We start from the raw sequence: 25,645 nt of genomic DNA, 5'->3' as shown, positions 1-25,645 counted from the left end.
CTGTGTGCATATTGTGTGTAAGGCAACTGACCTCCCTTTTGCCTCCCTCCTCCCCCAGATGCAGATGGCTCAGAAGGAGCAGCTGCTCCAGGAGACGCAGATCCTCCAGCAGACTTTCCTGTCGGAGAAGGACATCCTCTTGCAGAAGGAGAGGTTCGTGGAGGAGGAGAAGGCCAAGCTGGAGAAGCTCTTCCAGGACGAGGTCAACAAGGCTCAGGGCCTAAAGGCGGAGCAGGAGCGCCAGCAGAAGCAGATGGAGCAGGAGAAGCAGCAGCTGGCAGCCACCCTGGAGGAGGCCAAGAAGAAGCAGGCGGAGGCCGAGGAGAATGTCCGCCGGAAGCAGGAGGAGCTCCAGCAGCTGGAAAAGCAGCGGAAGCAGCAGGAGAAGCTTCTTGCGGAGGAAAACCAGAAGCTGAGGGAGAAGCTGGAGAAGCTGCAGGAGGAGCAGCGGGTGGCCCTGGCTCAGACGAGGGAGATCATGATCCAGACCGATGACCTTCCCCAGGAGGTGGTTGTCCCATCCACGCAGGCACCTCAGTCGAAGGCTGTGCCCAATGGCCGAGAGATGGTAGATGGCATCTCTCGGAATGGTGAGCCAGAATTGGCTTTCGATGGAATCCGTCAGAAAGTGCCTGCCAAGAAGCTGCTGGAGGCTGGCATCCTGAGCCGAAAGAACCTGGACAAGTTGACCAAAGGGAAGGTGACGGTGGAGGAGCTCTCCAAGAGGGATGACGTCAGGAGGTACTTGCAAGGCACCAACAGCATCGCCGGCCTGGTGGTTAAGCCAACCAATGAGAAAGTGAGCATCTACCAGGCCATGAAGCAGCAGCTGCTCAGCCCAGGCACAGCCCTCATCCTGCTGGAGGCGCAGGCTGCCTCTGGCTTCATCATCGACCCCATAAAGAACAAGCGGATGGCCGTCAACGAGGCCGTGAAAGAGGGAGTTGTGGGGCCTGAACTGCACAATAAATTGCTGTCTGCTGAGAGAGCAGTGACCGGCTACAAAGATCCCTACACGGGGGAAAAGATCTCCCTCTTCCAAGCCATGACAAAAGATCTCATTGTGAAAGACCACGCGATCCGGCTCCTGGAGGCTCAGATTGCCACAGGAGGCATCATCGACCCCATCAATAGTCACCGCCTGCCCGTGGAAGTGGCCTACAAGCGAGGCTTCTTCGATGAAGAGATGCAGAAGATCCTCTCTGACCCCACGGATGACACCAAAGGCTTCTTTGACCCCAACACCCAGGAGAACCTGACTTACTTGCAGCTGATGGAGAGATGTGTGACCGACCCGGAGACTGGCCTCACTCTGCTGCCACTGACAGACAAAGCAGCCAAAGGCAGAGAGCTGGTCTACACCGACCAAGAGGCAAAAGACGTCTTCAGGAAAGCCACAGTGTCCGCTCCCTTTGGCCAATTCAAGGGGAAGACCGTGACCATCTGGGAAATCATCAACTCTGAGTATTTCACTGAGGAGCAGAGGCGGGACCTTCTGCGCCAGTACAAGACTGGAAAGATCACCGTGGAGAAGATAATCCGGCTGGTCATCACAGTGGTGGAGGAGAGCGAGAAGAAGAGCCAGCTCTGTTTCGATGGGCTCCGGGCGCCTGTCCCAGCTGCCGAGCTGCTGGAGAGCAAAATCATTGACAAGGATCTTTACAACCAGTTGCACCAGGGGAAGAAGTCCGTGAAGGATGTCACCAACGATGAGGCCATCAAGAAGTATCTGAAAGGCTCGAGCGCCATCGCAGGCATCTTGGTAGAGTCAACAGGCCAGAAGTTACTGCTCAATGATGCCTTGAAGAAAAACCTCCTCAAGCCAGAGGTGGTCCTGATGCTCCTGGAGGCCCAGGCTGGAAGTGGATACATCATTGACCCCGTGAGGAATGAGTATCTCCCTGTGGATGAAGCCGTCAAATCTGGAATTGTTGGCCCTGAGTTGCATGAGAAGCTGCTGTCTGCAGAGAAGGCTGTGACAGGGTACAAGGACCCTTACACGGGGCAGGTGGTCTCGCTTTTCCAAGCACTGCAGAAAGGCCTCATTGCTAAGGAGACAGGGGTCCGTCTGCTGGACGCTCAGCTTGCCACCGGGGGCATCATTGACCCCGTGAACAGCCACCGCCTCCCCCTTGACGTTGCTTGCAAGCGAGGCTACTTCAGCGAAGAGATGCACAAGACATTGTCGGCTCCAGCGGACGATGCCAAGCTGTACTACGACCCCAACGCCCAGGAGAAGGTCAGTTACGCTCAGCTGCAGAGGAAATGCCACGTTGACAAGCCGACGGGCCTTCGCCTGCTCTCCCTCTCTGACCAGGCCATCCAGCTTCAGCAGGAGGAGGTCTACTCCGATAGCCAGGCTAAGGAATCCTTTGGCAAGGCAGTGGTGGAAGTCCCAGCTGGCAGCTTGAAGGGCAAAACGGTCACAATCTGGGAGCTGATTCATTCCGAATATTTCACTGAAGAGCAGAGGCGGGAGCTGATACGGCAGTTCAAATCCGGCAAAGTCACCATCGAGAGGGTCATCAAAATAATTGTCACCATCATTGAAGAGACTGAGACCAAAAAGCAAGAGAAGCTGACCTTCAGTGGCTTGCGTGCCCCCGTGCCTGCCAGCGAGCTCTGGGAGTCCAAGATTCTCAGCAAGGCCCAGTATGAGCAGCTGAAGGAAGGGAAGAAGACCGTGAGGGACCTCTCCGAGACGGGAGACGTGAAGAGGTACCTCCAAGGGAGCGACTGCATTGCTGGTGTGTATGTGGAAGAAACCAAGGAGAAGCTGAGCATCTATGAGGCCATGAAGAAGAACCTGCTCCTGCCCAGCACAGCAGTTGTCCTTCTGGAGGCCCAGGCGGCCACAGGGTTCATGGTGGACCCAGTCAGGAACCAGAAGCTGTATGTCAATGAGGCGGTGAAGGCTGGCATTGTGGGACCAGAGCTCCATGAGAAACTGCTGTCCGCCGAGAAGGCTGTGACTGGGTACAAGGACCCTTACTCTGGGAACACCATCTCCCTCTTTGAGGCCATGAAGAAGGGGCTGATCCTCAGGGAACACGCCATCCGCCTGCTGGAAGCCCAGGTTGCTACCGGAGGCATCATTGACCCCGTGCACAGCCACCGTGTCCCCGTGGAAGTGGCTTACAAGCGAGGTTACTTTGATGAAGCACTGAACCGAACCCTCTCGGACCCCACAGATGACACCAAGGGCTTCTTTGACCCCAACACCAAGGAGAACCTTACTTACCTGCAGCTGAAGGAGAGGTGTATTGAAGACCCCGAGACTGGCCTCTATCTGCTGCCCTTGAAGCAACCTGAGAGACCCACTGTGGTGGAGACAACCCAGGTGTACACTGAGGCCGAGACCAAGCAGGTGTTTGAGGAGACCCAGGTTGACATTCCGGTGGGAGACAGGGCCGGCTCCTCCATGTCCTTGTGGGAGATCATGAACTCAGATCTGATCCCTGAGGAGCAGCGCAATCGGCTGATGGATGAGTTCCGCTCCGGCAAGGTGACGAAGGAACGCATGATCATCATCATCATCGAGATCATTGAAAAGACAGAGATCATCCGGCAGCAAGACCTCACCTCCTATGACTATGTCCGCCGCCGCATCACTGCTGAGGACCTCTATGAGGCCAGGATCATCTCCCTGGAAATATACAATGCACTGAAGCAGGGCTCCAAGACCATCCGCGAGATCCTGGAGATCGAGACCATCTGGAGGTACCTGTACGGCTCTGGCTGTGTTGCTGGAATCTACATTCCATCCAGCAAACAGAAGATCAGCATCTACCAGGCCCTGAAGAAAGGGCTGATCAGCCCAGAGGTGGCTCGACCCTTGCTGGAAGCTCAGGCTGCCACTGGCTTCATAGTTGAGCCCATCAAAAATGACATGTTGACTGTTGATGAGGCCGTCAGAAAAGGGGTTGTGGGCCCAGAAATGCACGACCGTCTCCTGTCTGCCGAGAGAGCTGTGACCGGCTACCGCGACCCCTACAGCGAGCAGAAAATCTCTCTTTTCCAGGCCATGAAGAAGGATCTCATCCCTTCTGAAGAAGCCCTCCGGCTGCTTGATGCCCAGTTGGCCACTGGAGGCATAATAGACCCACACCTGGGCTTCCACCTACCCTTAGAGATTGCCATTCAGCGTGGCTACTTTAACAGGGAGACGCACGACCGGCTGTCTGAGCCCAGCGAGGTCCGCAGCTATGTGGATCCCTCCACCGACGACAAGCTCAGCTATGCGCAGCTCCTCAAGCGATGCAGGAAGGACGAGAACAATGGCTGCCTGCTGTTGCCCCTCTGTGACACTCGCAAGCTGACCTTCAGGGGCCTGAGGAAGCAGATCTCGGTTGAAGAGCTGGTGCGCTCCAAAGTTATGGATGAAGCAACCGCCCAGCGCCTCCAGGAGGGCTTGACCTCTGTGGAAGAAGTCTCCAAAAACCTGCAGAGGTTCTTGGAGGGCACCAGCTGCATTGCTGGCGTCTACGTGGACTCCTCCAAGGAGAGACTGTCCGTGTACCAGGCCATGAAGAAGGGCATCATCCGTCCCGGCACAGCCTTTGAGCTGCTGGAAGCCCAGGCAGCTACTGGGTACGTCATTGACCCCATCAAGAGCCTCAAGTTGACTGTGGAGGAGGCGGTGCGCATGGGCATCGTGGGTCCCGAGTTCAAGGACAAGCTGCTTTCGGCAGAGAGGGCTGTGACAGGCTACAAGGACCCCTACTCTGGCAAGATGATCTCCCTCTTCCAAGCCATGAAGAAAGGCCTGATCCTGAAAGACCACGGGATCCGTTTGCTAGAAGCGCAGATTGCCACAGGAGGCATCATTGATCCAGAGGAGAGCCATCGCCTGCCTGTGGAAATGGCATACAAGAGAGGCCTGTTTGATGAGGAAATGAATGAGATCCTCCTGGATCCTAGTGATGACACAAAGGGGTTCTTCGACCCAAACACCGAGGAGAACCTGACCTACCTGCAGCTGATGGAGAGGTGCATGACAGACCCTGAGACTGGGCTCTGCCTTCTGCCTTTGAAGGAGAAGAAGCGGGAGAGGAAGACCTCCTCCAAGTCCTCCGTCCGCAAGCGCAGGGTGGTGATTGTTGACCCAGAGACCGGGAAGGAGATGTCCGTGTACGAAGCCTACCGCAAAGGCCTCATTGACCATCAGACCTATTTGGAGCTCTCTGAGCAGGAGTGCGAATGGGAAGAGATCACTATTTCCTCCTCGGACGGGGTCGTCAAATCCATGATTATTGACCGGAGGTCAGGGAGGCAGTACGACATCGACGACGCCATTGCGAAGGGCCTGATTGACCAGTCTGCCCTCGACCAGTACCGCTCGGGCACTTTGTCCATCACAGAGTTTGCAGACATGTTATCTGGCAACATGAGCGGGTTCCGATCCAGATCTTCCTCCGTCGGCTCCTCCTCTTCCTACCCCGTCAGCCCCGCCCACGGGAGAGCTCAGCTGACCTCCTGGAGTGACCCCACAGAGGAGACCGGCCCAGTGGCTGGCATCCTGGACACAGACACCCTGGAGAAGGTCTCCATCACAGAGGCCATGCACCGCAACCTGGTGGACAACATCACTGGCCAGAGGCTGCTGGAGGCTCAGGCCTGCACGGGTGGCATCATTGACCCGAGCTCCGGGGAGAAGTTCTCCGTCGCCGATGCCGTTAACAAAGGCCTAGTGGACAAGATCATGGTGGACAGGATCAACCTCGCCCAGAAGGCTTTCTACGGCTTTGAGGACCCCAGAACCAAGACCAAGATGTCCGCGGCGCAAGCCCTGAAGAAGGGCTGGCTGTACTACGAGGCCGGCCAGCGGTTCCTGGAGGTGCAGTATCTGACTGGAGGGCTGATTGAGCCGGAGGTGACTGGCCGGGTCCCCCTGGATGAGGCGCTTCAGAAGGGCACCATCGATGCCCGCACGGCCCAGAAGCTCCGGGACGTGAACACCTATTCCAAGTACTTGACCTGCCCCAAAACCAAGCTCAAGATCTCCTACAAGGAGGCCATGGACAGAAGCATGACGGAGGAGGGCACCGGCCTGCGCCTCCTGGAAGCCTCTTCCCAGTCCAGCAAAGGCTATTACAGCCCCTACAATGTCAGCGGCTCTGGCTCCACCTCAGGGTCTCGATCCGGCTCACGAACGGGATCACGGTCGGGCTCCAGGCGAGGGAGCTTCGACGCGACGGGCTCCGGTTTCTCCATGTCCTTCTCTTCCGCCTCTTACACTGCTTCCAACTACGGCCGAAGATACACATCAGGTCCAAGCGGCGGCGGCAGCACAGATGTCCCCCCCAGCCTTGCTGGCATCTCGGCCCCCCACAGCGTGAGCTGCGGAGGAGGAGAAGGCGGCGGCAGCAGCAGCAGGAGATCTCTTGGACTGCAGGGGCAGCCGCAGCTTCCCGTGGCCTAACGTGCTCCCAGCCCTCCTGCCTCCTTAAAGCCTGAGATAACTTTTGCATTTATCCTGCTCTGCATGTGGAAAAGCTGCTGGCTAACCTTCTCATTTTTATTATTATTATTTTGTAATGTTTAAAAACACAATCTCCTTCCAAAGCAGTGCCTAAAGTTTAACCAAAAAAGACTAGACTAATATATTAATATATATGATTGTTCTGACAGTATTTGTATATCGAGAGAAAGAGAGAGAGCGTTTCCGTCGTCATCCTCCACCCGCCCTTCCCCCGCCCTCAGTTTAGCCACCCGGGAGCTTGTTTCTCTTTGTACCATCTGCAGAGTAGAATAACCCCAGGCAGGGACCTGCGGATGCCGCCCTTGGGGCAGAAGCTGCACTCTGTCCTTCTCCTCACCAGCCAGCGACTTCCTCCACGGAGCCCCACCAGCTCCCTCCGTCAAGGGAGAGGATGACCCTCGTGCCAAGGAGCCTCTTGACCTCCTGCCTATGCAAGCTGCACCCTCCGCCTCCAGTCAGGAAGGAAGAGAGCCCCCACCCCCCCTGGGCACCCCACAGCCCCCCTCGGCTGCCACAAGCTTCCAACGCCATGCCTGGACTGCTCTTTCTCAGGGGCCCTCGGCCGGACGACCAAGACCACTGCTGCCTGCACTCCACCGCGGCTGCTCTCTGGCTGGCTTCCCCTCCGCTGCCTGGACTCTACGCTCAGACCGTAAGTGTGCCCTGGCGCTGCCGCCGCCTCCTCCCTCCTGCTGCTGCCGCCTTGCGGATGGGCCTGCCTGCCTCTCTCCACGCCTCCCCCTCTGCCCGTCTCTTCTCCCTGCCCACGCCTCCAACCTGCAGATCCTTCCTGGCGCTTTCTGTGGGGCTCTGCTGCTGCGCTCAGCACACGGGGAGCTTTGCACTGCTGTGGGCTGCTCTTAGCTGGCTGTGACCTCTGCACGTCTGTCTGTCTGTCTGTCTGTCTGTCTGTCTGTCTGTCTATCTATCTATCTGTCTTTCTGGTTCTGTGTATCTGGGAAGCACCCTGTACGAAAACATGGACAGGCAAAGGTTAGAACTGGACGGTCTCCCTTGACGCCACAACAGCTCAGCGAGGTCTGTTCCCTGGCCTCTTGCTAAAAGCTGTCTCCCCTGGGGATGCTCACGGGTTCCACCAAGGCTGTGTCTTCTCCTGGGTCTCATGCTTTCAGAGTCCTGCTTTTTCTTCTTATTGAGGGCAAATGGCAGGATGGGGCGCTTACGGAAGCAGCCGCGCCCTGAAACGGGCACTGTCCTTGTGCTTTTTCTTCCCACCTGCTTTGTGTTCCTTCGTAATAACATGCGCTCTTTCTCTCAGACGTTTTCTCCTAGTCCCACCAAAGAAGCCCCCCTGTCGCTGGGAGAACTCCTGAGCTGGTTTTCTGAGGTCAGCAAGTCCTGGAGGAGCTCAGCAGGAGGCCCCGAGGCGGCAGCAGATGCAGCAGCCTCCCCTTCGCTGCTCTCGCCCACAAAGGTAACTGCGGGGCTCAAAATCCCCTTCCGCTTTGGGCTGTGAGCTTCTTGCGCTGGCTTCTGGGGGCTGAGGTGGTGCTGAATGGAAGGCAGGCAGATCTGCAGAGAGGGAGACCCAGGGAAGCTAGAAATGCAATACGTAAGTGCCAAGAGTGCTCCCCACGGATCCTGAGAATGAGAACAGTGGCCCCCTGTTCTGGGGAAGAGCACTCCCTTTCCCACGGATTCTCTCCTCCTGAACCTCTGGGGCTCTGAGGCCGAGGGCCATTGCTCCTCCCCCGGTCTCTGGCCGGCAGCCTCAGCCTCTTCTCCTTCCTTGGAAGGGCGTTCAGGGTCCGTCGTGTGCAGGCAGTGGCAGGCAGGCAGGCGGGGGTCCGAGGAGCCAGCGGGGCTGAGCATGGCAGTGGCTTCCTGGCTTGAGGTGATGGCATCATTGTCACGTGTGACTTCTTCTCTCTCATCCCATCCTGTTCTTTTTCTTCACTTTATTTAGTGTTGCTGGATGTCCATTTCAACTTCCTTCCCAGTTGCCGTGGATCTCGTCCCCCAGTGTTGGGGCAAGTGGGACAGCACTGAGGACCCAGGCAGACCCTTCCCCCTCCCTTTGCAGCCACCGCGGAGCAGCTAGCGGGGGCCGTGGCTGGCGGTCAGGGGCCAGTGAGGCGGAGGCAGGGGTAGGGAGGCAGGAGTGGCCGCAAAGAGCCCTCCTCCTAGGCGGCGAAGCTGGAGTGGTCCTCTGCCCATCGCAGATGAGCTGGTCCCTTGGCCCTTGGGCGGCGAGGCTGAGAGCTGCTGTGCTCTGGAGGAAGGCAGCCAGGCAGTTGTGGGCAGGTGAGCGAGGCTGTCAGAAAGCCACCCTGCCTGCTGCAGCTCAGAGGGTGCTGCCTCCTGCCTCCCCCCTCCTGCCCCCCACCCTCCAGCATAAGTAGGGTCAGGGGCACGTCTTCCTCTGTTGGGGTGCTTTTCCTGGGCTCACACAGGGCGATTCTCCCCTCCTTTCAAAGCAATAAGAGATGCAAAGGCAGCAGTACAGCAGAGGTGGTCTCAGTCCTGAGGGGGGTTGTTGCTGCAGCCACAGCCCGGCGGAGTGGGGGGTGTCCTTGGGCAGCCTCCCCAACTCCTGCCTGCGGAAGCCAAGAGGATGCTGTGCCCCCCCCCACCGGCATCGGAAGGTCCTTCTCCGCCAGCCCATCCTTATTTGCTCCATGTGAATCAAGCCATCCCATTCTTTGGCATTTGTTGATGTTATATTATTCTCTCATTATCCAGTTGGTTGGTTTTTTTCCTTGCTTTTGCATGATGTATTAACTCGAGCAAGCCTGTATCCATATTCTGTGTCGGCCATTGGCACAGGCTGGGGGTGCCCTCCCCCTTCTCTCCCTCCCCCCCCCCCCAGCTCCCCTGGCTTCCCTCCTGCCTCTTCCTGCTCAAAGCAGCGGAGGCGTCCCTCGTTCTTCTCAGACTAAACTGTTCAGGCTCATCTCTGTTTTTTGGGAGGCAGAACACTAAACCGCAACTTGTAAATACCATGAAGTGTTTGTAAAAACATGCAGTATGGAACCAGGCCCTCTGCACCGGGGGCAGTAAAGAAGATTCTATGAAACGGCTTCCGTGTGGTTTGTTCGCGACAACTCGCTCCTCTTCCAAGGACACTGAGCCCCTCCCTAGCGCCCCAAACTCCCCGCCCTCCTCGCTTCACAGCCCCTGGGTGGGTCCCAGCCCGGGGGAGTTGGCTGTGGGGTCTTTGCGGTGCTTCCAGAAGGAGCATTCTCCGCAAGAGCTTCCCGAAGCAGCTTCAGACCTCCAGTGAGTAACTGACCGTGTTGCCCTGGGGGGCTGCTCTGCAAGAGTGACCCCAAAGAAGTCTCTGGTGTGAACTCACCTCTTGGTTGGGGACGGAGAAGAGGCTCCTTACATGCCTTCCTTACAACACGTCTTTGCAGCCTGGTGCTCTGGAACAAAGCAGTCAGGGTTGGAGCTACAAGCCATGCAGAAGAAGGAGTTGTGGGCTCTGCTGCTAAGGTCCCTTTGCCCCAGGCTCCCAGCCCACCGAGCCTGCAGCCCGCAAGGGGGTCACAAGGCCACCCACCCTCTTCCCAAGACCTGTAGTTCACCTAACCTTGAGAGCTAGATCCCATCAGTATCCATAGAAGCTCATGAACTGTTACCAAGCATCTCTGCGTGAATAATGCCGAAACTCGGGGGGGGGGGAGAGGGATTATGAAGCAGGTATGTTTTAATTTTGGGAACAGATCAGGCTGGAAGCCGTCTCTGGCTAGGGTGGGTCTCAGTGGGATTTTGGGAGCCTGAATATTCGTGTCAGTGTTGCTGGAGCTGCCAGGCTCAGAACGCGGCAGGCCTGCCTCCCCTCCTGCCCACCCCCTGGGTCTGTTCCTGTTTTGCTCTTTGTCCCAGGGCATATAAAAGACGGCTCTATCCAGCTCCTCTGGAGCAGATGGCAGCAGGCCAGGAGCCTGGCTCCTCGCATTGCCCCTTTCCAAAGGCAAGAGAAAGCAAAGAGGTTTTCCTTCCCTTGAGCAAACTACACTAATGTAGCTGTTTGGAAGCACAGCCGGGCCTCTTCGGTTTTAACGAGGAGCTTGGAGGCTTCGCTGCAGCTGGCAGCTCCTGGGCACTCAGGCTGGCAGGGATCCCTGGCGCTGTGCCCACACCATAGAGGTGGGTGGCATGCCTGAGGGTTGTGCAAGGGTACTAGAAGCCCATTCTGCCTTAACTTGGGGATCTTCAACAGGGGCACCTAAGTCATTTCATGAAAGAAGAAGGGTCGGCATCTAAGGTCAAACTTAGAAAAGGATAGCAAATACTGAGACATTTTTGGAAGAAGAAGAAGAAAGACCTTTCAATTCACTGTTTAAGAAATGCAAAGCCAAAATGTACTAAAGCCAGGCAAGGGTAATGATACGCTGCCACCCAGGAAGGGTCTGCTGATTCTTTCACCAGGTACCCCTTCCTGGCAGGAGCTGCAGGGGAGTCTGACATGGGCCAAATCTGGCCCATCCACCTTCCCATTCAGTACCCTCTTTCCCCCAAACTGTACCCATATCCAGTGGCAGAGCTTCGTGCTCCAGCACTGGGGGGCGGACAGCAGGCAGGGCGTGGAGTGCTGCCTGCGGGGGCATGGCGTCCAGCACAGGTGGGGGGCAGCTGCAATGGCACCCCACTGGGATCGCGCTGCTGGGGGCCATGCGCTCCCCCCTCACTCCTCTTCCTCCGCCAGTGCCTAGATCCTGCCCAAGTGAAGAGTGACGGGCGCAGAATGGGCAGGGAGCTTCCCCCTCCATTTTTTAATTTAAGGCCCACCTAGTCCAGCGCTGTGGGAAGTGTCAGACTAGATGCCCTGGAGGGAAGCCCATCATTCCAAGCTGAGTGCAACCCTTGTGATTGCCAGAGAACGTAGCCATTGTGGCCTCTAGCCATTCAGAGTCTTCTGCTGCCTTCATTTCTCAAATCCTCTTTTAAAGCTGTCTGAAGTTGGTGGTCATCTTGTGGCAATGAGTTCCACAGTTTAACTGTGTCCTTGATGAAGAGCTACTGCCTCACACCTTCCCAGGCCGAAGGGCCATCCCTCCGCCCAGCTCTCCTCAGGCCTCCTCCCTCCACGGCCACGTTTAACGGTTCCCTCAGAGCCCGGCTGCCATTTCCGGAGGTTTGGGTGCGGCGCCAGAGGAGCATAAATGGGCTGCCCTCGCTCTTCTCTCCAGCAACCATGAGGCCCAGGCAGATGGGCCACAATGAGCCACGTTCTGCCTCAGTTCGGGGGGGGGGGGCTCGGGGCAGCAACACCCTGGGATAGCACCCACTGCGCTGCGAGGGCAGGAGAGCGAGAAAGGCCAGCCTCTGTCCACTTGTTGACTGCCATTCTCTGAAGCCGGAGGATGAGTGCCAGACCTTGTGAGCAGGGGTGCGAGGGGCAGAGACACCCCTTTCCAGCTGCCTCTCTCCCCCCCACCCCGACCCCTTGCAATGGCGCCTGGGAGTTTGGCTCATGGAGGGCAGCTCTGCCTCCTTGCTACAGTCACACAACTGCAGCGTTGTGCCATACCCCTCCCCACAATTTCTCCAGGTTTGTGGAAATGGACTTGGCAGGCCTTGGGCACGAATCTGGAGTGCAATGGAAGCCGGGTGGGATTGCAGCTGAGGAGGGAGGCAGCCAGGCACACTTGCTCTGGGCCCTGGAGGATGAAGCTGCCCAGGGGCCCTGCGAGACATGCCCTGTCCTTTGCAGTGACGCCCCAGGACTCAGAGCAGCTCTGCAGGGACTTGGAGGCAGCCCTGCTTGGGCAGCAGAGTTGCCCCATGTGGCCCTGCCCATTTTGCTGAAAGGAGGGGAGAGGCCGGCATGAAGTGCAGTTCAGAGTTGCTCACCTCATGTTTTGGGTGGCGGCGGCTTGGGGCTTTTAAAGGGAGCAGCCGTGCAATTATTTAAGGGCTGGGGGAGGAGGGGGAATGGAAGGTTTCAGCTGTGAATGGATGCCAGTCCCCACACCCCCGCCCACAAATCTAGACAGGCAGCCGGTCTACCCACTGAGAACCAACCAAAGGGCAGGCCTGGAATGCCAGCTTCTCGGAGGCCAGTCGCCAGATCTGCTAGAAACGGGCAGCCTGCTCTCTGCTGTGAGTTTATTCCTTGGGAGTGTTCACTTCCAATTTCACTGCCAAAAAAATCCTGCAGGTCCACCTGCCTTCTCGCCCTCCAAGCCCAGCTGGGGTCAAAGTTTCATGCATCCCACAAGCTGAGCTATTAGAAATGCAACTGGAGGCTCCCACGGACTCCCCTGTTCCAACCCCCCTTCCAAGTCCCTCAGAGGCATCTGGAAAGAAGCACAGCAGATCCTGTGCTGAGGGTATTGGGAGCCACTTGGTGCAGCCTCCTGACGGAGCCCAGGGCAAGGCAGGATGATCTCCCCAGCAGGGCTGGTTCATCGTCCCCTGGGCTGCAGAATGTCAAAATGGCTTCACACAAGCCTTTCCTGTGATGTGATTGCTCCTTTGGATGTGATCTGGTCCCACCAAAAGCAACTCAGATCACATCTGCTGCTGCTCTCTGCACCCATCCTGGCCTGGGGATGAGGCTCTGCCTTCAAGTATGGCATTTGGTTCAGTTAAGGGAAAGGGGGAGCGCCCTTCTCCTTCCCCTGCAGGAAGGCTGGCCAGAGAGATGGGGAGAGATCCAAGGCCCTGGACATTCTGCAGCCCAGGGGACGATGAACCAGCCCTGCTGGCGAGATCATCCTGCCTTGCCCTGGGCTCCGTCAGGAGGCTGCACCAAGTGGCTCCCCACACCCTCAGCACAGGATCTGCTGTGCTTCTTTCCAGATGCCTCTGAGGGACTTGTTCCATTTCCAGGCACTCCCCATATGTTCATAGAACCCCACTCTTCAGCCAGTAATCCGCAGGTGTTGTAAGATACGCTACCTGACTTCACCATTTGGACAGGGCGGCAAGCATTTCCCAGGTGGCCAAACCTGCAGCTTTGGTTAATTGCCTAATCATCACCCAGAAAAAAGATGGCTCTCTTCACCTTTGTTTTGACTCTGACTCCAAGGACCTAAAGAAGGCCATTGAAAGACAACACTTCTCTGCCCTTTCCATGGACTATGTGCGGCACAGATTAGCTGGCCAAAAATTATTCACCATTCTGGACTAGAAAGAGGGCTACTGGCAGGTCAAGGCTGATCAGGAATCGGCTGAACTCCCCTTGGGGTTGCCTGCCCCTTGGGCATCAAATCCGGATATGAAGACATTCAGCCCAAGAGTGTGTGGGTGACATGGGTGCAGGCATTGTAGCAGATGACATAATTACAGCCACAGGTACAAAGAAAAAACCCTAAACAGATTCTAGACAGAGCACATCAGAAGGGTGCCCAGTTCAACCCAGGGGAAGTCCAGTTGCTGGTTGACAAGGTCAGGTACTTGGCTCAAAAGACAGCCTTGAACCTGATGCAGACAAAGTCCAAGCTGCGCCTCAGATGCCTCTGCTGGTGGACAAGAACATATAGTATCTTTCTTGGCATGTCCCCGATGTGCCAGCCCTGAGGGTGCCTATGGAAAGAGTCCGCCTAGGGAAAGAGGCACAAGGACAAAGGGACTCCAATCACCGGCAAGCCCTGGTCAGCCTGAAGACAGCTGTCACAACGGCCCCCGTCTTAAGGTTCTTTGATCTCCAAGAGCAACTACAATTTCAAGCAGGTGCATCTAAAGGTCATGTCTCTTGTTGAAGAAGCAGCTAATTGCCTTTGCCTCTCGAGCCCTAAGACAGGCTGGAAAAACCTATGCACACATTGACAAAGAACATCTCGCTTTCATTTGCTGTGAAGAAGTTTCACCAATAGTTGTTTGTCATGGCGGTGTTGGTCACAAACCCTTGGGAGTGATTTTTTACCAGGCCCATTGGACAGACCCCAGCAAGGCTCAAAGGCTCACTGAATCATAGAACAGTAGAGTTGGTAGGAATCCTGAGGGTCATCTGTATAGTCCAACCCCTGCAATGCAGGAATCTTAACTAAAGCACCCATGATGCATGGCTATCCAAAGAAGGAGAGTCCACTACCTTCTGAGGGAACCTGTTGCAATGTCAAACATAAGACTTGGTTTCCAGAACCTTTATCATCTTGGTCACCCTCCTCTGCACACATTCCAGCTTGTCAACATCCTTCTTAAATTGTAGTGCCCAAATACTCCAGGTGTGGTCTGACCAGGGCAGAATAGAGGGACTTCTAGACACTAGACTTCTGCTGATGCAGCCTAGAATACGTTGTCTATTTTCCTGAGTCATGCAGAGTGGTGTAGCAGTTTCACCCTCAAAGCTCTAGTGATGAAGTAAAGGTAAAGGACCCCAGTTCAGTCAAACTTGACTATGGGGTGTGGCACTCAGCTCGCTTTCTGGCTGAGGGAGCCGGCGTTTGTCCACCAACGTTTTTTTCCAGGTCATGTGGCCAGCAATGTTGCAATGGGACACCGTGACGGAAGCTGTTTACCTTCCCACCACAGCAATACCTATTTATCTATGCATTCCTCTCCCTTGAGCCCAAGAGAGGGTCTTCTTGCTTCCAAAAAACTTCTTGCTTCCAAAACTCCTTCATTGCAGTGCCTAAGTTATCAGTCCATAGCTTTGTCTGTCCTCACAAACTCCTGGACATAGCGTCTGCTTGAAGTTTCCACACTCAGCAAAACAACGGCGAGATGGTGAAACAACCGGCCAACCTCCATCTGCCTCCTCTCCTGTCAGTACCCAAGACACCCACAAGCTCACTCTGAAAGAGAGCTAACCAACCAACAAGGCAATGATTCAGTGTTTCTGTGACCTTAATTGGAGTCACAAGATTTTGCAGCTGTTGCATTATTACATTATGTTGGTTTCCTTTTCCCCAGTACATTTTTTTCTTTAGAAAATACATTTTCTAACAATTACAGCACAGTGGTACCTCTGTTTACAAACATAATTCATTCCGCAGGTCTATTCTTAACCTGAAACTGTTCTTAACCTGTTCTTAACCTGAGGCATGCTTTCATTAATGGGGCCTCCCGCTGCTGCCGTGCGACTCCCACTTGCATCCTGGGGCAAAGTTCGCTACCCAGAACATAACCCGAGGTTCCACTGTACAAATACTAACAGAATAGCATTAGCTTTTCCCCCTGCTACATCGTTGACTCATATTAAGCTTGTGGTCTACTAAGACCCCTGGATCCTTTTCACATGTTCCTGCAACTCCCATGATATGGACTGCATATTGTCTATCTACACCAAGGCAAGGGGATGTTAATAGCCAGCACATTCTCAAATCAAATGCCATGCTGAAAACTTGGCAAAAGAGTCATTTTTGGCCGTACAGAAAAAGACTCCTGGAGAGATATTGCTTTTGAAGAGTACAAAACCCACGCAGAGACGACAGCTTTCAGTCTGCTTGTGAGAACCATCAGAGATTGCAAAGAAAGGAATATATGACTACAACAAGATGAGAAAGAAAGTAATAAAGGACTATCCGGATCGAACTGGATAGAACTGGCTAATTAATGCAGTAAAATAAGTGATGTCTGGAGTTATCCGGAATTTTGGACTCGTGCGGAGCTTGATGTATGGGTACCCTCAACAAAATTTAAAATTTGGCTGTATAATTTGGAACTAATGTGATCTGAATAATGTGATTTGATTGGCCTGCTAATAAAAATTATTTTTTAAAAAAAGACTCCACGAGTGACCACGTGCTTCACCAGTTGTAGCAGACATTTTAAAACTCAAGACACTATTGATAATAGATTACTACTCAAAAGTTCTCCATTTTGCTGACAATTTATCTGCCACAATAGTGGCAAATTAGTTTTTGCCCGCCATGGGATTCCCAGAGTGATGGTGTCTGCCTATGTTCCATTTGCCAGAGAATGGGGCATCATTGTGGCACCACTCATGCCCAGCCTACTCTCAGTCCAACAGTCTAGCTGAACGCACAGTCCAGACCACACAAAAAATACTGGAAGGGGCACAAGAAGATGGTACAGGTCCAAGTGCAACGAGAGGGATGGGCCCCTGCCTCCGTCACTGATTATATGAAGGGGAAAGGACTTACAAGAGACGTCTGAGAGACTCCCAGGCACGTCCTGAAATCAGAGGAGCCATCTCAAGATGCATCTAATGGACAGTCCTCTGCAGTGGGTGGAGAACTATGTCCCCAGGACTGTTCACAATGACCTGAGCCTCTAGAAGCATCCAGAGACCCTCAGGAGACAGTCACCAACTTGGGGAAGCCTTAAAGACTTCTGTAACTAAGTCATGTGTCAGAACCTCTGACTCCCAACTTCACAAGTGTGTTTCAATCCTAAAGTTTGACTCTTTGTGGCTTTTAGCCAAAGAAGGGGAGATGTAGTGTGTGTGACACACACCTCTTAACATACATTCCTGATTGTTAAAAAATACCCTCGGGGTGCAGTTCCCTCCATAGTTATGGGGGAACAAGCCAGAGACTTAGTCTGTGCTGTGGAGCAAGTCCTGGGTGCTCTGCTGTTCACCCATCATTCAAACATAAACCCACCCTTTGTGCTCTCCTGACTCCCCCTGCTTCCAGGCATCAGGGCAGACCCCCCCCCGCAAGGTGTCCTCGCCTGCTGAGCCCCCTTCCCAAGCCCATAGCATCTGTCCTTCCACACATGCACCCCAGCCAGATCAGAAGCCTTTGCATTGCCTTCATGCAGACTATCTCCCCAGCATATTTTGCAGCCCCACCTGGAGATGCTGCGAGGGGTTGAGGGGGGCTGAGAACATCATGGACCCCGTAAATGAGGGGAGCATGCTCAGGAGCCTCCATTGTCCTCCCTGCTTCAAGGCTCAGGGAGAAACTAGCCTTTCCATTCCGTGGGAAGGAGAAGACTTTGTGCCTTTTCAGCTGAGGTAAGCGTGCCAAACTGCTGCCACACATGCAGACTGATGTGTTTGCCTGTGATGCAGATACAAGCAGGAGATGCTCTGAGGCAGAAAACAAAGGCCAGAGCATGTGGCGAGGTTGCCTTGTCTCTCTGGGAGGCCAGATCCTCCTGTCTCATCATGTGCCATTTCCCATTATCAAATTCAAAGCGCTTGCAAGGCAAATACAGTCAAGGAAACGGGAAACATATAGGGGCCAATCTAGGAATATAGTAAAGCGAAGAAGCATTTGAAATTCTCACGTTTGCCTCAGACCACTCCCAGACAGTTTTGCAGGTGGGATTCAACCACATACTGGCAATGGCAGGTTGCAGCATGGAGATGGATTAGGTGCTGTTTTGCAATGGACCTTTTGCAGTAAGGAAAGCGATGTGTCCTGCAAGCTCCCTGCAAACAGTTCAGAATGAATACTCCACAAAAAGGACCACCTGGAAAGCCTCCCAAGGCTCGCCAGAGGAGGAGGGGGCTCAGGCCAAGTAGGGTGCCTGAATCAGGAGGGGCAGCTTGGCTGGGGCTGGACAGAGGAGGTTCCCCAAGGGATCCCATAGGCTCCATGGCTTCAGACTGAAGATCTGGGGGAAGAGATTGAGGAACTACGCACTTCCAGAGAGAACAAAATAATCCCAGCAATTGCTAACCTAGCTGAGAAGATGTTCCTCACCATGTCCACCCCAATGGCTGAGGTGCCAGGGATGTACCCAAAGTTGCAACCACAGGCTGCATCTCCCAAAGGATGCCCACTCTGTTCCCTGCTTGACCTTGACCCACACATGTTCACATAATGATCTGTAGAAAACCACTGGGATACACTGTCCCATTAAACTTTAATTAGTTTAATGCTAAGTAAATGTCCAGTGCGCTTCCATCGTCACAAGTCCCATTACAGCAGAGCATTTCGTGCAGCGGTTTAAGAAGGGCAGGAGAGGCAGTATCTTTTCAAAGAGGAATCTTGGAGCAAGCGGTTTGGAACTCAAAGAAAAAGGTTTATTTACAAAAGAAAAAACCCTGGCGAGGAACCACACATATCAGCAAACACACCCAAGGGGACAAACACAGGAGTGAACTGACTATTTATACAAACTCACATTCCTAGAAGCTTAATGACTTCCAGCTGCTCAGTGATTAGAGCGTCTTGCTAACTCTTAACCCTTTGGTAGCAACATACACCAATGAGAGCAAGAAACACCAGCCACAGCAGTCAAAGCTTTCATGAATGATGCATTAATGGTGAATTTCTTCTGCTTTGCTAGTTGCTCTGTGGTGCAACAGCATCATTGCTGTCCAGAGGAACTATAGAGCAACAGAAGCAGGTGCATGAAGAAGCAGTGCCATGGAAAGTATGGAAAGTTACTGCTTTTCACCAGGAAGTCACAAGAGAGAGGCCCTGACTGGCAATGAAGAAGACTGGTGCCCCAAAACTTTTGCAGATGCAAACAGCATTCACAGTGGGGTCGCGCACAACTGCCCTGGCAGCCTCTTGAGCACGACTTGATGGCTCTCCTCTTCCTTCCTAGTCAGCAGCCAGGCTCCCCAAGACCAGCTGCCAGAAGCCACAGGAGGGGCGAGTTTCTCCTGGGCTCAGATTCCCCTTGCTGGTCGGCCACTGTGAGGACAGGATGCTGGGCGGACTAGGTGGCCATTGGCCTGATCCAGCAGACTCTTCTCAAGTTCTCATTGAGAACCACATTGCTGGCTTCCCATTCTTTCACAGAATTACTGGTCTGTAAGCTGGAAGGGACCCAAAGGGTCATCCAGGCCAACCCTTTGCAATGCAGAAAGCACAGCTAAGTGCAGCTTTGGGATCTTCCACACTTCCTACTCCTAGAAAGCTCAGGCCCAAGTGGTTTTCTCCTTACCCTGCTCCTTTCCCAGGGAAAAGCTGCTCTTTAGCTCTAAACCGGAGCAAACGTCAATCCAGAGAAAACCCGAATTGCCATTTGCTCTGAATGAGCACTAAAGAGTGGTTTTCTCCAGGGGAAAGAGGAAATGTGAATGAGCCCTTAATCCCATCACAACTTCGGAGACATTCTCCATGAAGTATCTGGAAGGGAAGTCTGAGGCAGAAATCTGCAGGAGAACAGGCAAGCCCAGGAACAGGCCCTTGAAGCCCTGGGCTATGCTGTCTCTCTTCCACCATCAAGCAGGGTGAGTCCTTCTCTGTAGCTCCAGGTGTCTGCTTGGCTTGAGCTGCCCCCAAAGCCTCCTTCGCTTCAGATTTGACCACCTGACCATAGCCATGTCCATCTCCCTATGGTGTTTTCTCCTCTTCTGCAGACATTTTTCATGGTGGATCCTGCTGGCCTCCCAGGAAGGAACTCGGACCCCCCAACTCCAGACGCAGAACAGGGACCAGAGAGGTATGAAGGGGTCCATTAGCAGCTCACTGAGATTTGGGAAACTGGAAGTGTTTGGGCCAGGCTTGGGTGTATCTGTGGAGCTCGTCAGAGTGCAAGAGGGCGGGTCCCTTCCCTCTAAAACGTGGTCCTGTAGGGCATGGCAGAGGCCCAGGGAGCCAACAGGTGGTGCTTCTGTTGTACCTGCTCAAGCTGAGGCCCAGGTGAACCAAGAGCTTTATGAGTAAGGTGGGTTTCCAGGAGAGGACTCAAGTCAGGGGTGGCATCACACACGCGTTTTGGGAGCGTTGGAGATGGTAGCTGCACAGAAGAACCAGCAGAAAAGGACTTGGACCCGTGCTTTGTAGGCATGGGGCAAGTGCAGGTGTGGCTGAGCCCTGAGTCAGAGCTCTGGTCTCTGTATCTCAGCATCATCTGCCCCGATTGGGCTGCAAGTGGGGCATTCCCAACCTTGCCTGGAGGTGCCATTGGTGGTGGAGCCTGGAGTCTTCTGCATGCAGGAGATGCTCCGTCCCTGAGCTGTGGCCCTTCCCCATCAGAAGAGCCAAAGGGGCCCAGACACTCCATCACCCTGCTCTCACAGGGGCCAACCAGGTGCCTAGGGGAGGCAGGCATGTCCAAATCCAGGTCTCCATGGCAAACGTAACCAGGAATCTGGGAGAGACCCCGTGCTGGGCAGGTGGGGACGTCTTGGGGCTTGTGAGTGTGCAGCTGGTGCTGCTCCAGCAAGTGCTAGGGCTGTGCCATGAGCCGCCTGCTGTGGCATCTGGCGAGGGCACCCCCAGCCTGCTCCGAGAATGCCTTCAATGAAGTGGAAGCTGCCCTTTACATCAGATTAAAGCCCTGCCAGCTTGCCCTTGGCGTCCTTCCATGCCAAACAGCCGAGGGGGAAGGAAGGGGCTCCTGGCCGCCTGGTCGGTTTCCAGCCTCAAAGCCAAAGCTTTTCCCCAAAGGGGACAAAGCCACCCTCTGGGCCCACATCCCCAGCTGAGACGCTGGGAGCTCTCTGCAGAAAAGGTGCTTTTTAGTCCAGAGAGAAGTCGAGTAAGAGGCAACACGTCAGAAGGGTATAGCATTAGTCCTGGTCTGGAGGAAGCGGAGAGAGGAAAACTGCCCTCCCTCTTTCATAACACTTGGGTGGTCGTCCAAGAAAAATGGGTGCTGGAGATACAGGACAGAGGAAAAAAAGAGCTTCTTTAAGCAGGGCAGAGTTTAACCGCGGAACTCACTGCCACAGTGATGGCCACCAACTTGGATGGTTTCTTATGTTCTTCTGCAACTCGTCCTCCTTGTTAGCTTGCCTTTCCCATCCACTGCAAAGGCTTTTTCCGGCTGGCCTCTGTGCCGAGTCCACCTCAAAACCCCTTTGCTGGCTGTTAAATGTTTTCCTTTAATCTTCCCTTACGAGCAGAGCTTACAGGTTGACCCTGATTGCTCCAACATTCAAGCAGCCGTTTCGTGGAAAGCCACTGAGCCGATTGAGGCAGGTGTCACGTGATGGGAGGGGCGTCCTAAAGTGTCCCCAGCAAGTCAGAGAGCAAAGCCTGTTCATGTTTCCACTGTCTTGAGCAGGAGGCCGGCTGTGCTCCAGTCCCTGCTCCTCTTTCCCTCTTGAACTGACCAGAAGGGATGGAACCTGCGGCCCTCCAGATGTCTTGGATTACAATCCCTATCACCCCTGACCACTGGTCCTGTTAGCTAGGGATCATGGGAGTTGTAGGCCAAAACCTCTGGAGGGCCAAAGGTTGGGGGTGCCTGGGATAGGACTTCAGAAGAGCCAGTCTTCAGGATCCGGCCAATGGCCCAACTAGGCCAGCCTCCTCTTCTCCCAGTGGCCCTGCAGTTGCCCCCAAGAGAAGCCTGCAAGCAGCACCCAAGCACAAGGGTTCAGCATTGCTGGCCCCAACGGTGGAAGCCGAGCAGAGCCATCAGGGCTGGAAGGCCAGGAGCCATCGACTGCCGCCTCCTCCTTCATGAATTTGCTCATCCTCTTTTATTTTTATTTTTAAAAATAATATCTATTAACAGTTTAAAGATTACAAAAAGAAGGGGAAAAATTAAACAAGACAATACGATACATTACAAAAACAAAAACACTACATAAAACATTGAATTAACAAAACAAAACAAAACAATTAAAAACACATCCAATAATTTCAATATCTTATCTTTCATTCACTTGTTTCAGTGACCTCCTCACACCTCCCTTTTGGTATTCCACTTCAGTTAACTGTTTCAGCAATTCCTTTCCATCTTCCTCTGTTTTCTGACCTGTAATTTATCATTGCTCATCCTCTTTTAAAGCCATCCAGGTTGGTGGCCATCCCAGCCTCCTGTGGAAAGGAGTTCCACAGATTAACTCTGCACTGTGTGAAAAAGTACTTCCTTTTCTCTGTCCTGAATCATCCAGCATTGGATCCCCACATGCACCACGACCCAGCAAGCAGCACACCTCCTCCCATCCCTGCAAGATCCACTTGCTCTCCCCGGGATCCCCCTGAGGCTTAGGGGAGGACACAGTCCCTGAGACAGCCACAAACACTTTTATTAAGGGAGACACTCCCGGGTGAGCAGGCTGGCACTTTAGGAGAATAAATGAAGTGGCCCGTTCTGGCTGCTCGCCTGTCTGGAGGGAGGCTTCAGGGACATGGACTCAGCCAGTGGTCTCCTTGAGGAGGCATGTCAAAGGTGGGGCACATAGGGATAGAAGCACCATATCTATATATATATAATATTTTTGGCCAGGGGCTGCTTGGCACAGCTGGAGCACTGGGTGGCATGTGGGGCACTGCCCAGCCTTTTCCTGCCAGCCGGAATATCCCAAAGCTGAGCTCGGCCCCTTGCTCAGAGGTGGGGGCTATGTGCCTTGCCCGCTATGTCCCATGGAGCATTGAGGAAGAGGTGAAGAGGAAGCCATGGTTGGCCCAGCTGCAAGTGCCCTCTGTGGCCACTGGGCACTGGGCAGAAGGCGAGGCGGCCTCCTTGCCATGGTGGGGTCTGACTCTGCTTCTGCTCCCAGGGCCTGGCTGAGGGGCGACTGGAAAGAGCGCAGCCCAGACATGCGGGAGCAGCTGCTCTCCCTGTGCCACTGGCTGGACGCCCTGGAGAAGAGGCTGCCGGGCCTCCCGGAGCGGGACTCTGCCACAGAGGTAATGGGGATGGGGGGGGCACAACTAGGCTTCTCAGCCCCACCAGAACGGGCTCCTCATCTTGAGGCAACAGCTTCCAGGTTGCCCCGGTCAGCACCAGCTCCTGCTTTATTGAGGCTTTCTGGTTTGGGTGAGCTGAGTTTCCCAGGAGCTGAGCTTGCTCGATCATATTATTATTAGTAGAATTTATATACCTCCCTATACCCGGAGGTCTCAGGGCGGTTCACAGAATAAAAATCAAAATATAAAACTGCAAACTACATAATCAAAATAAAAACAACAACCCAATAACCGCCCCCGCAGCCCCCCGCCATTTTAAAAGTGCATAGGATGTCCAATCACAGCTATGTACCTTAAAAGATTCCTTCTCTTCTGCATTCTTGGCAAGATACCAACTTGCATGGAAAGAAGGAAATTTGGAAAACCTAAACCACCAGCACTTAAGTTTCACATACCTAAGACGTGCCTGCAGGATCCGGCCAGGGGTCCCCCTAGTGCAGCCTCCTGTTCTCACAGGGATCAACCAGATGCTGAATCTCCCCCCACTGGGTGCCCCCCTGCCTTCACTTAGGTGCATTTTGCAGCCAGCAATGAGCTGGATCGTGGCTGACTCACCTCGTCCTGCCCAACATGGTGAAAGTGCCAGCCCTGGAGGGCACAGCCCTGGTGGCCCACATCCCTGTGCAACTCAAGGTGACTGAGGACGGCAAGTGTAGGATTTTGGGGGCGGGGGAGAACCTGCCACGTGTCACTTTGTGCCCCCAGTGTTTTACTGAGTGTGGCGTGTGGCACATGATGCCCTCTGGCACTTGTAGGCCCTTCCTTACACAGCCTGGCTCACCTCAGCCCTGCAAAGAGGCCTCAGCAACACACAGGCAGCTTGGGGGGCCGGGAGGTGCCTCCCTCCTTCCTTTGGCCTCCCCCTTTGTATCCCCGTGTGGGCAGCAGCGCAGCGTACAAGAGGTTAATGGGTGTGTGTGCGGTGCACATGCGTGCGCACCCCCCCCCACGCCTAGGCAGGCCCAAGCCCTCCCTCTTGAGCCACTGCCAGGCTGTTGAAAGGGTTCCCCCCCCCCAGCTGCCTTTTGTTCTTCTCCTGCTGGGCACATGGGCTCCCTCCGCACCCCTGACGGCACAAACTGAAAGGCTCATTCATGCTGGACAAAGGGGGGCTCGGAGAGAGCCCACCGCCCGGCTCCCAGGATCTGAGGCTGCGGCAGGCTGCGGCCAGAGGGGCTGGGCTGGGGGCTCCTCTCTGCCAGAGGGGAGGGGTCCGGCTGGCGGGTGTGTGTGTGAGAGAGAGACACCAAGCAGGGAGAGCAGGGCCACCCTCAGCTCATCCCACAACACCCCCAGACCCCTCAGCCAGACCCCCTTGCAAGGGGAAAAGAGAACCATAGAACCACATAGAGCTGAGGCTCATCTAGTCCAACACCTGCGATGCAGGAATATGCAGCCGTCCCTTCTGGGGATCGAACCGGCAGCCCTGGCATTCTCAGCACCAGGCTCTCACCAGCTGAGCCATGCAGGGCCTTGCACTCGGCATGGCCTTCATGATAATAATATCATAGAATTGTGGAGTTGGAAGGATCCCTGAGGGTCACCCAGCCCCCCCCCCCCCTGCAATGCAGGAATCTCAACTCAGCATCCAGGACAGGTGGCCAGCCCACACCTGCTTTAAAACCTCCAAGGAAGGAGTCTGTTGTTACTCCTCCTCCTCCTCCTCCTCCTACTGCTCTATTACTTGTACTCCACCCATCTGACTGGTTGCCGCAGCCACGACTAGACTGACTCCTCTCTGCTGCTCTGTGGGCACTTTGAGCATCGCTGGGTTTCTTTTTTTTGGGGGGGGGGGAGGCTGCTCCTGTCTTGTGGTTTTATCTGAAGGGCTAGCAAGAGGCCCTTTCTTCCCTGGCAAGGTGGGGAGGAGGTGTCCTTGGAAGATGCTACCTTGATCAGAATCAGTCCTCTGAGCTGCACAGAGTTCCAGGACATCATCATCATCGTCACCATCATCTATAATTTATACCCCTCCCGTCTGGCTGGGTTCCCCCAGCACTGAGCTCTTTTGCAGCTGCTGCTGTGGCCCCTCCAGGCAAGGGCATTTTGCAGCATTTCGTGGAAGCAGCGGCTTAAACGGACCTTCCGCGCTGGGAGTCGCGCTGTGCTGCTTCTCCTCATTGCCGCCTGGAGGGGGCGCTCTTGCCCTGCCGCGCAGCAGAAGCCAAACCATCCCAGGACACAGAGCTTGCCCTCCTGATCACAAATTATCCCCGATGCACCACAAGGGGGCGCCAGGTCAGCCGGGGGGGGTTGAGCTGGGGGGGGGGGCTCTGGGTCACTTTTTAAAAGGTCTGGCGGCGTCTTGAATGAGGCTCCTGTTTGGGGCATTTTACTGGCGTATCTTTCAATATATTGATTGCAGTGGGAGGGGGGATTCCAGACCAAGCATGTGGAGAGGGGCAGTGTGCAGAGAGACAGAGCCAGGCCCCTCAGCCTGGTCGTTGCTTTGCAGGGTGACCCGTTTCCTTGAAAGTGTGCGCTCGTTCTTTACCCTCTGGGCATGATGGGACTTGTGCCATGTGCGCCTGAGAGGCTGTGCAGAGAGACTGCTCCTCAGCTTCGCCTGGCTCTGGGCACCACACACAACCCCTTCCATGGGTGGCCAAGGGGCATCGTGCCCGCTGGTGGGCCTCCCTGCTGCAATGGCCCTGGCAGACTCTGGTGGAGGTGGGCAGCAGCAGCAATGGCACAGCCCTTGGAGAAGCTGGCGGAGTGGGCAGCGGTCCTG

At 54.7% G+C, this 25,645-nt stretch overlaps 1 protein-coding gene across 26 annotated transcripts in view; it reads left to right on the top strand.

The window, feature by feature from the left end:
- Nucleotides 1–9,518, top strand: part of PLEC (plectin) — a gene marked incomplete at its 5' end in the record, with an annotated part of 114,721 nt that extends 105,203 nt beyond the window's left edge. For all 26 annotated transcript variants that reach the window (XM_083748852.1, XM_083748854.1, XM_083748845.1 and 23 more), the window contains 3 exons: nt 59–7,133; nt 7,761–7,916; nt 8,409–9,518. In XM_083748852.1, the coding sequence (XP_083604978.1) occupies nt 59–6,421 (6,363 nt within the window). In that variant the 3' untranslated portion in view covers nt 6,422–7,133; nt 7,761–7,916; nt 8,409–9,518. The remainder of the gene's footprint in view (nt 1–58; nt 7,134–7,760; nt 7,917–8,408) is intronic.
- Between the last annotated feature and the right edge of the window lie 16,127 nt (nt 9,519–25,645).

Source organism: Podarcis gaigeae, assembly GCF_964106915.1.
Source record: "Podarcis gaigeae genome assembly, chromosome: 7".
Lineage (NCBI taxonomy): Eukaryota > Metazoa > Chordata > Lepidosauria > Squamata > Lacertidae > Podarcis > Podarcis gaigeae.
This window is presented reverse-complemented; position numbering and strand designations above follow the sequence as displayed.